The sequence below is a fragment of the Triturus cristatus genome, chromosome 9, assembly GCF_964204655.1.
Source record: "Triturus cristatus chromosome 9, aTriCri1.1, whole genome shotgun sequence".
In the NCBI taxonomy this organism is placed as follows: domain Eukaryota; kingdom Metazoa; phylum Chordata; class Amphibia; order Caudata; family Salamandridae; genus Triturus; species Triturus cristatus.
Genome location: NC_140592.1, coordinates 264,230,746 through 264,244,715, shown reverse-complemented (window position 1 = coordinate 264,244,715; position 13,970 = coordinate 264,230,746). Strand labels below are relative to the sequence as shown.

At 52.2% G+C, this 13,970-nt stretch overlaps 1 protein-coding gene across 1 annotated transcript in view; it reads left to right on the top strand.

The window, feature by feature from the left end:
- The window catches only part of IARS1 (isoleucyl-tRNA synthetase 1), a 645,156-nt gene that overhangs the window by 485,087 nt on the left and 146,099 nt on the right, over positions 1–13,970 (top strand). The window contains exon 28 of the mRNA XM_085624880.1: positions 365–460. Within this exon, the coding sequence (XP_085481006.1) occupies positions 365–460 (96 nt within the window). The remainder of the gene's footprint in view (positions 1–364; positions 461–13,970) is intronic.

Sequence of the window (13,970 nt, the reverse complement as noted above, 5' to 3'; positions counted from 1 at the left end):
ATTGGGAAGGACAAACAAAGAAGTTGGAATTTTAACTTCATCTTTTCAAGGTTGGGAAGACAGTTTGGCCCCTAGTTCATAAGTTGCCGTTTCATGTCTTCAGAATCATCCCATGCAGCCTCATGCAACCACAGGTCGTTTTTCCAGGATAATAGCATACTTCTATTTTGCTGTCGCGTCAGTATCTCAGTTCAGGAAATGTTATAGTTACAAGGATCCTTTAAGTGACTCATATCTAGTCTGTGTTGCTATCTCAAAGTGAGATAAAATCTTTTAGAAATTGCAGGTTATGAAATGATATTAGAACATGTATAAACTATTGTTAATGGATTATACAACTTAATTTTTTCCCATCCTCTTTCAGGTTCTGGTTCTGCTAGATGTCACTCCAGACCAGTCCATGGTTGATGAAGGAGTTGCACGCGAGGTGATAAATCGCATTCAGAAACTACGAAAAAAGGTTGGTTTTTTAAAGAATTCCATGTGTATCTTGGTAGTGGTATTTCTCTAATTTGTTTCTCGACTGAGCTTTGAGTAACATGATGTTGTCTTTTTGTTGATCTAGTTTTATCTATACGTAAGGTAATCATGAAGTATTTCTCCTTTTATTTGCTCAATTTTTACATCGATACAGATCAAGAAAAGCAGTTTACTAAACACTACATTAAAATAAAAGACTTAAGAAATAAGCCTAAAGGCATCTTCTGCCCTAAGTACTCTAAGTGGCGTTCATATATAGATGGAATGATGCAGACCTGTCTTTCTTCACTTAATCTTTCAAACAAGTAGCAGTTCATAAAGAAACTCCATCATACTTCCATGTATCGCGGCTGAGCCTGTAATTCATATTCTGTCAATAGCTGAATCAACACCAAGTAGAGGATGAAAGAAACATTCTAGAAACATCCTCATAAAGTAATATTGGCTCATCCCGCATAGTATTACTATTTTACTAACGAGGAGCAGCCTGTAGTGCTAAGCAGCTGGACATGTTGCCTCCATCACTAAATCTGCCTCATCCTGACCACACCATTTACTTGCCTAGGAAGGCCTGAGGTGCCACTGGCGATGGTCTCCTGGAGTTCTACTCAGCCTGCAAATAGAAAAATAATTTTGAGCCCCTGTGACAATAGTGTGTAGCACCCTGCTAACATCACATTTCAACTAAATACAAGTATTGACAGGGATGCTAAAGTCCCTGCTTTATACACAGCCAAGCCCTCTCCATTACAGCAGTGAGAAGTAAAAAATAATGTATGCCAGTCTTTCTTAACTCACCAGTTTTTGGCTTCCTGAATACATGGTAACAGTGGAGAAGAGCTCACTTATAGATGCATGAAAAAGTGGCTTTGTGGTATATATTTTGGCTTTTAAAGTTGCATTAGTCATAACACACTTAATCTCCCTGTTTATCACAATACTTGCTCCCACATAAGACCTGTATAGTCAATATGCGAGGCGCAAATCATTCCATAGCAGGGACTACCTGGAAGAGACTGAAATGACCGTTTGTCTCCAAATGTGCAGTTACCTAAAATGTTTTGATTGTGATATCTTTAAAATTACTTGAGTGACTAATTAAGCAAGTAATGCTGACAGAAAAATGATGTCTTTATATGCATCATAATTGTGCATAACTGTTGTGTTACGCTTGCCCTTTACGCATACAGTGACTGTTTGTAAAGTCGTAATTTTAAAAAGGTTTGCTTTATGGTTATAAAGACAGAAAGTTTCTGCTTGATGGCGAAAAGAAATTGGTTGGAGCATAGGGCCAGAGCTCGTCAGGAATGGGTATCTGAAAGAAACACGTTAGTTAGATTCCTCACCTTAGAATATCCCCAGGCGTCAGACTGGATCCGGAAGATTTTTCGTCAGCAATACCCCTTGCGCGTCGCTAGGCGTCGTCTGCGGCTCCGCGTCCGTTGTCGGCGTCGTGCGCCGGAATGACGTCGTCGGAGTACTTAGACGCCGCCCTCGCGCGCTGACGTCAGTTCTTCTTTTTTCCGCGCCAGTAAGCGCAGATCCGGGAGAGCTACCCCTTTAGTCAATTTTTGACTAACTTTTTTGATCCTTTTTGATCGTGTCTCGACACCGGTGCCGGTAGGATGCCTGGGTTTAAAGCCTGTACGGACTGTAGCCGATTGATGTCGGTTACCGACCATCACCGCCGGTGTCTTTACTGCTTGGGCCTCGACCACGACACGGAGTCGTGTTCGGACTGCAAGGCCCTGACCTCGAAGGCTAGACGGGAGCGGTCCCGTAAGCTTCTCGAGATTCGCCACTCGGCTCCGCGCGCCTCTCGATCCCGGTCCAGGAGGAGGTCCAAGGATCGGTCGCGGAGCCGCAGCCGACGTCACCATCGGTCGTCGGGATCCAAGTCTTCGGGTAAGTCGAAGCATTCCAAGAAGTCCAAGAAGCGACATCGCTCTTCGGACTCCCCTCGCCGGTCGTGCGACTCGGCCGAGGGTCAGGGTGGTTCCACCCCCGCGGCTCCGGCGGAGCCGCAGGCGCCGCGCCCGTCCCCATACCCTCCGGTCCCTGGGACTAACGCGACGCCGGCGGAAGTCAGTGCCTTCCTCTCGGCCATGAGGAACCTGGCTCCGCCGTCGGCGCCCGCTGGTGCGCCTTCGGGCTCCGCGGACCCGACTGGGCTGCCTTGCCTGCCGGTGGCTCCGGCGCCGTTGACGGCTCCGGCCTCGACGCCGCAGGCGCCCGAGGGACCCGTTCACGAGTCCCCGTCGACGCCAGTCGACCTCGTCACGCCTCCTCCGCCGGCGTCGACTCCGGTTCCACCCCCGACGCCGACGTCGACTCCGCTCAACGTCAGGCCCCAGTTCAGTCCCACTCCGGGCCCGGCGCCGGTCCGGCGTCGATGGACGCAGAGAACGGCGCCGCTAGAGACACATTATGTCTACCACCCGGCTCCGTTACTTTCTCCTCTATACCAGGAGTCGGATGATGGGGACAACTGGGAGGGATCCGAGGATCCTATGGCCGCTCAGGCTCAACTGTCCCAGGACTGGGCAGATGAACTGGGGGAGGCCAGTGGCCTGGATACCTCTCCAGACACTGGATTTGTCTCTCCTCCGACTGTGGCTTCGGAGGAGGGCGCTGCTTTCTCTGTGGTGCTGCGCAAGGCGGCCGCAGCCCTTGGGCTCGAGCTGCCTGCCGTGGCTGTGAGGACTAACGTCCTTACTGAGGTGCTTCAGTCTGCAGCAAGCTCCACTGAGCCTCTGCTGCAATTCAATGAGGCCCTCATTGACGTTCTGCAGGGCACCTGGTCCAAGCCCTCCACAGTCCCTCCTGTGGACAGGAACGTCGCCAGGCACCACCGCCCTGCTCCGGGCGACCCCAGTTTTCTGTCCCAACACCCTACCCCTGAGAGCCTGGTTATCCAGGCCTCCACCTCCCAATCCTCTTTCCCGACCGCTCCGCCGGACCGGGATTCCAAGAGACTAGAGCAGTTTGGCAAGAAGCTGTTCTCTTCCCTTAGTTTGGGCCTGCGGTCTTTGAACACCGCTTGTCTCTTGGACCGTTATTCCCACTCTCTGTGGGATGCGGTGGAGGACGCGCTGCCCCTGTGTCCGGAGGAGGTCCGGACACGACTTACCCAGGCTCTGGCCGATGGGAGGGATGCCGCGCGGCATGCTATACGTTGTGGGCTTGACACCACGGACTCGCTGGGTAGGGCCATTTCCACCACAGTGGCGCTTCAACGTCACGCCTGGCTGCGGTCCACGTCATTTTCTGGCGATGTCCAGAGCACTCTCATGGACATGCCGTTTGATGGCACTCGCCTGTTTGGCGAGAAGGCGGACAGTGCGCTGAACCGCTTTAAGGACTCCCGGGCTACGGCCAAGTCCTTGGCCCTCTCGGCCCCGCGGTCGCAATCTTCCGCTTTTCGCCCCTTTCGTGGCCAAGGAAGGGGTGCCTCCTCACGTGCGCCTAGCCACCAGCCGCAGAACCAACCTGCGTGCGGTCGCGGACGTGGTTTCCGCCGAGGCGGATCTGGAGGACGACGAGGTCAGCCCACATCCACCCCGGCAGCATCCGCCTCAAAGCCTTCCTAGTCCGAGCTTTCAGGCCCATTCCACGCCAGTGGGCGGCAGAGTTCGCCATCACCTGCTCCACTGGCGGTCCATCACATCAGACAGGTGGGTGCTGCAAATCGTCCGAAGGGGCTACTCCCTCCCCTTCGAGACGACCCCTCCAGCCATGCCACCACAGCACCACCGTATCTCGGGGGATCATTTGAATCTTCTCCACGAGGAAGTTTCCGCCCTCTTGGCCAAGGGGGCCGTCGAGCGCATTCCGAGTCCAGAAGTAGGTCGTGGTTGTTATTCCCACTACTTTCTGGTTCCCAAGAAGGGCAAAGGGGGCCTACGCCCTATCTTGGACCTTCGGAACGTCAATGCCTTCCTCCGGAAGGAAAGGTTCAAGATGTTGACTTTGGCTCAGGTTCTAGCTGCCCTAGACCCCGGAGACTGGATGGTAGCGTTGGACTTGCAGGACGCATATTTCCACATCCCCGTCCTGCCGGCCCACCGGCGTTACCTGCGGTTCACGGTGGGCCAAGAGCACTTTCAGTTTACCGTGCTCCCCTTCGGCCTCACCAGTGCCCCTCGGGTGTTTACGAAAGTGATGGCGGTGGTCGCAGCTCATCTGCACAGATCAGGGGTTCCAGTCTTCCCCTATCTCGACGACTGGTTGTTGAAGGCGGGCTCGCCCCAGGCAGTCGTCTCCCACCTCCAGACTACGGCGGATCTCCTGCATTTGCTGGGGTTTTCCATCAACGTGCCGAAGTTACACCTGAGTCCCTCTCAGAAGCTCCTCTTCATCGGAGCGGTTCTCGATTCGGCGCAGTTCCGGGTCTATCCACCGGAACAGCGGGTCCGGAATATACAGGCCCTGATTCCCATCTTTCGGCCTCTATCCTGGGTTTCGGTCAGGCTAGTGTTGCGGCTTCTGGGGCTGATGGCCTCCTGCATCCTACTAGTGCATCACGCCAGGCGGCGCATGCGGGCCCTGCAGTGGGACCTGAAGTTTCAGTGGGCCCAGCATCACGGCAACCTGTCCGACCATGTCTTGATCTCGGAGGGCACTGCACAGCAGTTGCAGTGGTGGCTCACGGACCGCGATTGGGTCATGGGCAGAAGCCTCTCCCTTCCCCAACCGGAGCATGTCGTAGTGACGGATGCGTCCCTCCTGGGATGGGGTGGCCATATGGGAGAGGCGGAGATCAGAGGCCTCTGGTCTCCGGCGGAGTCTCGTCTCCACATCAACCTGTTGGAGTTGAGAGCGATCCGACTTGCACTGAAAGCCTTCCTTCCCTCTGTCAGGGGCAGTGTCGTGCAGGTGTTCACGGACAACACCACCGCCATGTGGTATTGCAACAAACAGGGCGGGGTGGGGTCGCTGACCCTTTGTCAGGAGGCTCTGCGCCTCTGGACGTGGCTGGAACACCAGGACGTCACCCTAGTGGTTCAACATCTGGCGGGCTCTCTGAACGCCAGAGCAGACGAACTCAGCCGCCGGTGCATGATGGATCACGAATGGCGTCTGAACTCCGAAGTGGCGCAAGGTCTCTTTCAGCAGTGGGGAGAGCCTTGGTTAGATCTATTCGCCACCGAAGAGAACGCGCAATGTCAGCAGTTCTGCGCGTTGGAATTTCCAAGGCGGCACTCGCTCGGCGACGCTTTTCGTCACGAGTGGAGTTGCGGTCTGTTGTACGCCTTTCCGCCTATACCACTTCTGCCCAGAGTGCTGAAGAAGATCAGGCACGACCGGGCCCAAGTCATCTTGGTGGCTCCGGATTGGGCACGAAGATACTGGTATCCCGAGCTACTCAGTATGTTGACCTATCCCCCGATACGTCTGCCCCTTCAGGAGGATCTTCTGTCGTAGCAGCAGGGGACGGTCCTCCACCCGAACCTGTCCAGCCTCCACCTCCATGCGTGGAGATTGAGCGGCGGCAGTTGATGCCATTTGACTTGCATCCTGAAGTCTGTGATATCATTCTGGCAGCCAGGCGTCCCTCCACAAAGACGGTATACGCCTGCCGGTGGAACAAATTTGTGGCATGGTGCACAGCAAAGGCTGTGGATCCCCTTTCCGCCCCTCTTTCTGAGGTTCTCCTCTTTCTTCTTTCTCTGGCCCGGCAGGGCTCTGCCCTGGGCACCCTGAAAGGTTATCTTGCTGCCATCTCTGCCTTCTTGCGGCTTCCTGATCAGCCTTCTCTTTTCAAGTCCCCTGTGGTTACACGCTTTCTAAAAGGCATTACTCACACGTTCCCTCCTGTCCCTTTTGTAATGCCTCAGTGGGACTTGAATCTGGTCTTGACATTCCTGATGTGCGCTCCCTTCGAGCCTCTTCACAATTGTCCTCTTCGTCTTCTGACTCTTAAGACTGCTTTTCTGGTAGCCATCACCTCGGCTAGACGGGTGAGTGAGCTCCAGGCTTTATCTTCAAAGCCTCCTTTTCTGTCTGTTCATCCGGACAAGGTTGTCCTTCGGTCTCGTCCTTCCTTTCTTCCGAAAGTAGTGACTCCATTTCATCTTGGGCAGTCTGTCACCTTGCCCACCTTCTTTCCGCCTCCGCATCCTTCCAAAGAGGAAGAGAGGCTCCACCGTCTGGATCCAAAACGTGCGCTCTCCTTTTATTTGGACCGCACAAAGCAGTTCCGGGTGGACGACCAACTTTTCGTTGGATACGTGGGTGCTAAGAAGGGGAAAGCTGTGCACAAACGGACCATCTCTCGGTGGGTCGTTTTGTGCATCAAAATTTGTTACTCTTTGGCAAAAAAGGACCCTCCTGTTGGGCTGCGCGCCCATTCTACTCGGGCCACAGCGGCTACTACTGCTTTGGGACGGGGAGTCCCTTTGCAGGACATCTGTCAGGCGGCGACGTGGGCTTCGCTACGCACGTTTGCCAGGCATTATTGCCTTGACAGCCAAGTCCGGAGGGATGGCTTCTTTGGCCGTTCTGTCCTCCAGGACTTTCTGGTGTGATCTTGGTTCGCAGACCCACCACCGGGGATGGTATTGCTTGGGTATCTATTCTAAGGTGAGGAATCTAACTAACGTGTTTCTTTCAGATGAACAAGTTACTTACCTTCGGTAACGATGTATCTGTAAGAAACATTAGGTTCGAGGCATATGAGCTGCAGATTGTACACTTAGCATAGATCGCCATCTGGTGTTGGGCCCGGATGTTTGCAGTTTGTTTTTCTTCTTGGACAGTCTTTGGAAGTCACGAGTTTGGTGACTCCTCCTTCGGTCCGTACTGCGCATGGGCTTCGGCTCCATCCTCAGATTGTTTTTTTCCGCCATCGGGCTCGGATGTGATACTTCGTGCTCCGGCTTCGAACTTCTACGGTTCCAGCCTCGACGGAAAATCCTTGTATCTTCGAGTTTCTTCATCATCATCTTCATCTCTCGAAGCGGCACTTTCTCCATCCCTTACATCGGCACCGGCCTTTGGGCCCTCCTCGACTCCGGTCCCGGCCGATGGAAAGGACTCCGTTCAAAAAGTGCCCAAAATGTGGGTCTAAATTTCCCCACACCGACCTCCATCAGGTGTGTAATCTTTGCCTCTCTCCAGAACACGAGGCCAGAGACTGCCCCGCCTGTAAGTCTTTTCGATCGAAGAAAACCATCCGGGATCGAAAAGCTCGACGCACCATGGCGCACTCATCGTCTGCAGCTCCACCGGACATCTTCGGAGACTGCGCCGAAGCCTCGGGGCAAACACACACCGAGCAGGAAGAAGACGTCGTCAGCGCTTCCGAAGCCGACGACTCCGACGTGGAGGACATCACACCGGCGCAGCGGGCCGGGAGTACTGTGCCCCCTCCCACCCCCGCGCCCAAAACCAAAGAGACTCAGGTTACTCCCTCGCCTGCCGGCCTGGGCAAAACCAAGACCAAAGCTTCGATCACCCCACCTTCGGGCTCGGTGTCGAAGCATCCAAAGTCTCACGGCAGCTCGGGATCGAGCCAGCCGACGCCCGGTGCCGAAAAACAGCATCCGGCACCGAAGAAAGTAATATCCAGCTCGACTCCGAAGCCACCGGTGCCGAAGCCTGGACTCTCGGTGCCGACCAAGCACAAACATAAATCTGTCGGCACCGACGCTCCGACGCCGAAAACTCCTTCGACGCCGAAAAAACAGGAGGCCCCAAAAAAGCATGGCGCACACAAACCATCGAAGCCCTCGGCTCCGAAATCACCGGTGCCGACGGACGATTCGACGCCACTGGCTCTGTTTACACCAGACCCTCTACAAAAGACTCTGTCCAAAGATCCAAAGACTGGACTATTGACTTTAATTATCAAGAAAAGACGCCTTGATACTCCGGCTCCTCCTCCACCACCCAAAAGGAAGGACTCTGCTACTTCACCCCTCAGAGTGCCCTCCCCACTACCGCCTCCCCTACCTCCTCCACCACCTCCACCCCCTCCCCCTCCCAGGTCTCCGCCACCTCCACCTCACTATGATCCGGCCCCATCCCCAGATCCGGATGACGGGGACCCGGACAATTACCCGGCGGACGCCCCAATGGATCCCACTCCACCAGGGACCCCAGACCCATGGGAGGATTACAATAACCCTGATATACCAGATATACCTCAGGACGACCTATACCCATCCAGGCCGTCTCCTCCAGAGGACTCCTTAGGGTTTCATCATTTAGTGCAGAGAGCAGCACACTACCATGGGGTGGACATGCACAGTGAACCAGTGGAAGAAGACTTCCTACTGGATACATTTGACATACAGGACAAATCCACATCTATTTTGCCCATGCTTAAGGGTGTCACCAAGCATGCCGCAGAGGTGTTCAAAGACCCTGTCAGGGCCAGGTACTGAACCCTAGAATAGAGAAAAAGTACAAAGCGGCACCCACAGACCCTGCATACATTAAGGGCCCTGCTCCCCTAGATTCCCTAGTTGTCTCCACAGCTAGAAAGCGGGCTAACTCCCAATCCTCAGGAGAAGCCCCACCGCCAGACAAGGAATCTAAACTTCTGGACGCGTCTGGTAAACGCACCGCCTCCCAAGCTGCAAACATCTGGCGCATTGCAAACACACAAGCACTGCTTGCGCGATATGACAGAGCACACTATGACGAACTAGAGGCTCTTATGCAGCACCTTCCAGAAAAACACAAGCGCAAGGCTCATGACCTAATACAGGAGGGTAAACTAATTACAAACACCTCCATTAAGTGTGCCCTCGATGCAGCCGACACTGCTTCTAGAGCCATAAATACAAGTGTCCTGCTTCGTCGCCATGCCTGGCTCAGGATCTCAGGGTTCAAGCCTGAAGTCCAGGCGTCCATACTCAATCACCCCTTTGACCAGCAAACTCTCTTTGGGCCAAAGGTAGACGAAGCGTTGGAAAAGATGAAAAAGGACGCAGACACAGCAAAGTCTATGGGGGCACTCCAAACACAAGCCTCTAAACGTTCCTTTCGACGCTCGTCCTTTCGTGGCACAGGCAGAGGCTCCTCCACCGATAACGCCTCTACCTCCTACAAGTCCCCTCCTCAAAATACCTTTTCAAAGGGCAATCAAAGGGGCGGTTACAGAGGCAACAACAATAAGGGCAGGGGCAAAACCAACAACACCCGTTCTGCCACCCCACCCGCACAATGACTCCCCTCCGCTCCCCCCAGACCATCCCACTCCGGTCGGGGGCAGACTACAAGACTTTATCCACACATGGGAGTCCATAACATCGGACAAGTGGGTGACCCAAATCATTCGGTCAGGGTACTGTCTCGAACTAACATCTACCCCACCCAATATCCCACCAAGGCACCGTCCAATGTCTCAAGAACATTCCACACTGCTCAAACAAGAGGTACTCTCACTCCTCCAAAAACACGCTATAGAGCAGGTCCCCGTCAATCAACAAAATCTAGGGGTCTACTCCCTATATTTCTTAATACCAAAGAAAGACGGGACCCTCAGACCCATTCTCGACCTCCGGCCTCTAAATGCCTACATACATTCAGACCATTTTCACATGGTCACCCTACAGCAAGTCCTCCCACTCCTCTGCCAGGGAGACTTCCTCACAACCTTGGATCTGAAAGACGCATACTTTCACATTCCAATACACCCCTCTCACAGGAAATACCTCAGGTTTGTGGTGGACGGGCAACATTACCAATTCACGGTTCTCCCCTTCGGGGTCACCACCGCACCACGGGTGTTTACCAAATGCCTAGCAGTAGTAGCAGCACACCTCAGACGTCAACATATTCACGTCTTCCCTTACCTAGACGACTGGCTGATAAAAGCCGCGTCCTACGACCAATGTGTGCAACATACAAACAGCACCATCCAACTGCTCCACCAGCTAGGCTTCACGGTGAACTACCAAAAGTCCCACCTCATACCATCTCACACAAAGCAATATCTCGGGGCCACTATAGACACCTCCAAAGGTATTGCCTATCCAAACTCAGCCAGAATCACAAGCATTCAAGCCTTACGCAAAACATTCCTTCCTCAACACTCTCTTCCAGCAAGAGTGTTTATGAAGCTTATAGGAATGATGGCGTCTTGCATCTTCATAGTGCCCCATGCAAGACTCCACATGCGTCCACTTCAAGAGTGCCTAGCACAACAGTGGAACCAGGCCCAGGGTCAGCTGACGGATCTGGTGTTGGTGGACGGCCGCACACATCACTCTCTGCAGTGGTGGAACACCACAAACCTTTCCAAAGGGCGGCCGTTCCTGGACCCGGTTCCTCAGGTGATTCTAACAGCGGACGCATCGCTCTCCGGCTGGGGAGCGCACCTCCTACACCTCACCATGCAAGGTCTATGGACGCCACAGCAAAAATCGCTCCACATCAACCATCTGGAGCTCTTGGCGATCTTTCTAGCCCTAAAATCTTTCCAAAAACAGATTTCGGGCAAAGCAGTCCTCATTCGCACAGACAATATGACTGCAATGTATTATATCCAAAAACAGGGGGGGACACACTCTCCCCAGCTCTCCCGCTTAGCCCAGAGCATATGGAGATGGGCAATTCCTCAAAACATCTTTCTCCTGGCACAGCACGTTCCAGGCGTACAAAACACCATGGCAGATCTGCTCAGCAGACAAACGCAACAACTACACGAATGGGAACTGCATCCACAAGTTCTTCACCCATTCTTCCAACAGTGGGGGCATCCTCAGATAGACCTCTTCGCCACCCACGAAAACAAAAAATGCCCAAGCTTCGCCGCCAGATACCCACACCCATTGTCCAAGGGCAATGCGATATGGATGAACTGGTCAGGCAGATTTGCATACGCCTTTCCACCTCTCCCACTAATTCCATTAGTGGTCAGGAAGCTACAACAGCACTCCCTCACACTCATTCTGGTAGCTCCGACGTGGGCCAGGCAGCCGTGGTACACCACGCTACTGCAACTGTCAGTGGTACCACATCAAAAACTGCATCTATCCCCATGCCTCCTAACCCAGAACCATGGAGAAATCAGGCACCCGGACCCAGCTCAGCTCAACCTGGCGATCTGGCTCATGAAATCCTAGAATTCGGATACCTTAACCTTCCCCCTGATTGCATGAACATCATCATGGAAGCCAGACGTCCTACCACTAGAGCATGCTATGCCGCAAAGTGGAAAAGATTTGTAATTTACTGCCGTAACAATACAATCAACCCTCTAGATGCATCCATACAGCACATCATATGCTATCTGCTCCATCTTCACAGGTGTAACCTGGCATATTCATCCATACGCCTACACCTAGCAGCGATCGCTGCTTATCTACAAAACAGACAGCATTTATCACTCTTCAGAGTGCCCGCTATTAAAGCCTTCATGGAAGGCCTTAAACGCGTAATTCCTCCCAGGGCACCACCTTCCCTTGTATGGAATCTAAATTTAGTTCTTACACGACTAATGGGTCCGCCCTTCGAACCAATGCACAAATGTGAGCTACAGTTTCTCACCTGGAAAACAGCTTTCCTTGTAGCTATCACTTCCCTTAGAAGGGTTGGTGAAATACAAGCGTTCACCATACAGGAACCCTACATACAAATGCATCACAGCAAGGTCATACTTCGCACAAATCCGAAGTTTCTGCACAAAGTCATTTCCCCCTTCCACCTCAATCAATCAGTGGAATTACCTGTCTTCTTTTCGCAACCCCAATCTGTTGCAGAAAGGGCCTTACACACACTTGATGTGAAAAGGGCGTTGCTATACTACATACAAAGAACGCAACCCTTCAGGAAGACTAAACAATTGTTCGTTTCCTTCTCTCCACCACATAAAGGCAACCCCATTTCTAAATCAGGGATAGCTAGGTGGATTGTAAAATGCATACAAATTTGCTATCAAAAGGCAAAGAGAACATTATCTGTTCCTCCTAAAGCCCACTCTACAAGAAAGTTAGGGGCTTCTATGGCTTTTCTAGGGAATATACCCTTAGATGACATCTGCAAAGCAGCCACATGGTCTACACCGCACACCTTCACAAAACACTACTGTGTAGATGTGCATTCCAAGCAGCAAGCTAGGGTGGGCCAGGCTGTACTAAAGACACTTTTTCAAACAGCTGCAACGGATACCGGTGGTCGCCGCTAAGGTTGGGTACTGCTATATAATCTATGCTAAGTGTACAATCTGCAGCTCATATGCCTCGAACGGAATATGCTACTTACCAGTATGCATCTGTTCTTGGCATGTAGAGCTGCAGAGTTGTACACGCCCACCCGCCTCCCCGGCTACCTGTATCCGTTCCAGTACATCTTATTTAGATACAACACATGGGTTTCTCACTGTTATTACTACGCTCCATCATTTCCCTGTTGGCGAAAAACAATCTGAGGATGGAGCCGAAGCCCATGCGCAGTACGGACCGAAGGAGGAGTCACCAAACTCGTGACTTCCAAAGACTGTCCAAGAAGAAAAACAAACTGCAAACATCCGGGCCCAACACCAGATGGCGATCTATGCTAAGTGTACAACTCTGCAGCTCTACATGCCAAGAACAGATGCATACTGGTAAGTAGCATATTCCTTAGTTAGATTCCTCACCGACCCACCCATCCTCCCCGTTCTGCGAACTGACATCTAGGGTTAAGGTTATCCTTTTCAGGCCCCTAGATTTTTTTTTTGGCACCAGTGTCGGTCTTTGCATGGCTCTGCGTTCCTGGCGCGGAAGGCTATGTACAAGAACTGACGTCAGCGCGCGAGGGCGGCGTCTAAGTACTCCGATGACGTCATTCCGGCGCACGACGCCGACGACGGACGCGGAACCGCAGACGACGCCTAGCGACGCGCAAGGGGTATTGCTGACGAAAAATCTTCCGGATCCAGTCTGACGCCTGGGGATATTCTAAGGTGAGGAATCTAACTAACTAATGTTTCTTACAGATACATCGTTACCGAAGGTAAGTAACTTGTTCTTTAGGAATGCTTAGGAAAGGAAAATTTCCTACATTTGACTCCATGATTTACCTCTGAGGTGTCAATTGTGTCCTTTTGACAGAGTAGTAGATGGTGTGGTGGAAGATCTTGATGATGAGATTAAACGGCAGGCTGCTTGAGATATAAAGCATACTTCGATTAGCTGATCTCAGCCCAAGCTCATTGTGTATGTTGAGTGGCAGACTTGTAAAATAAAGAGCACCATTTTGTCATTATTTCCTGTGCCAGCATTCTCTGCTGTGGCCAAATGCAAAGGCTTGGGATTTAGATTCACTTTTTAACTCCAATATTGGTGCACTGTAAAAGATCCTCCTTTCTGAAACAGGTCTACATTTGAAACTGTCAGCTATTTTTCAAAATTACTGCTCTGCAGAAACCGTTTTTCTCTGTTTTGCATGCTCTATGATTGGAGAATATGGTTTTCTTAAATGTTTGAACTGTGCGAAGGATCTTATGAGTCTTTCTCACTTATGTATTGGATGGGCCCCTGGTAGTAAGACTCCCAAGG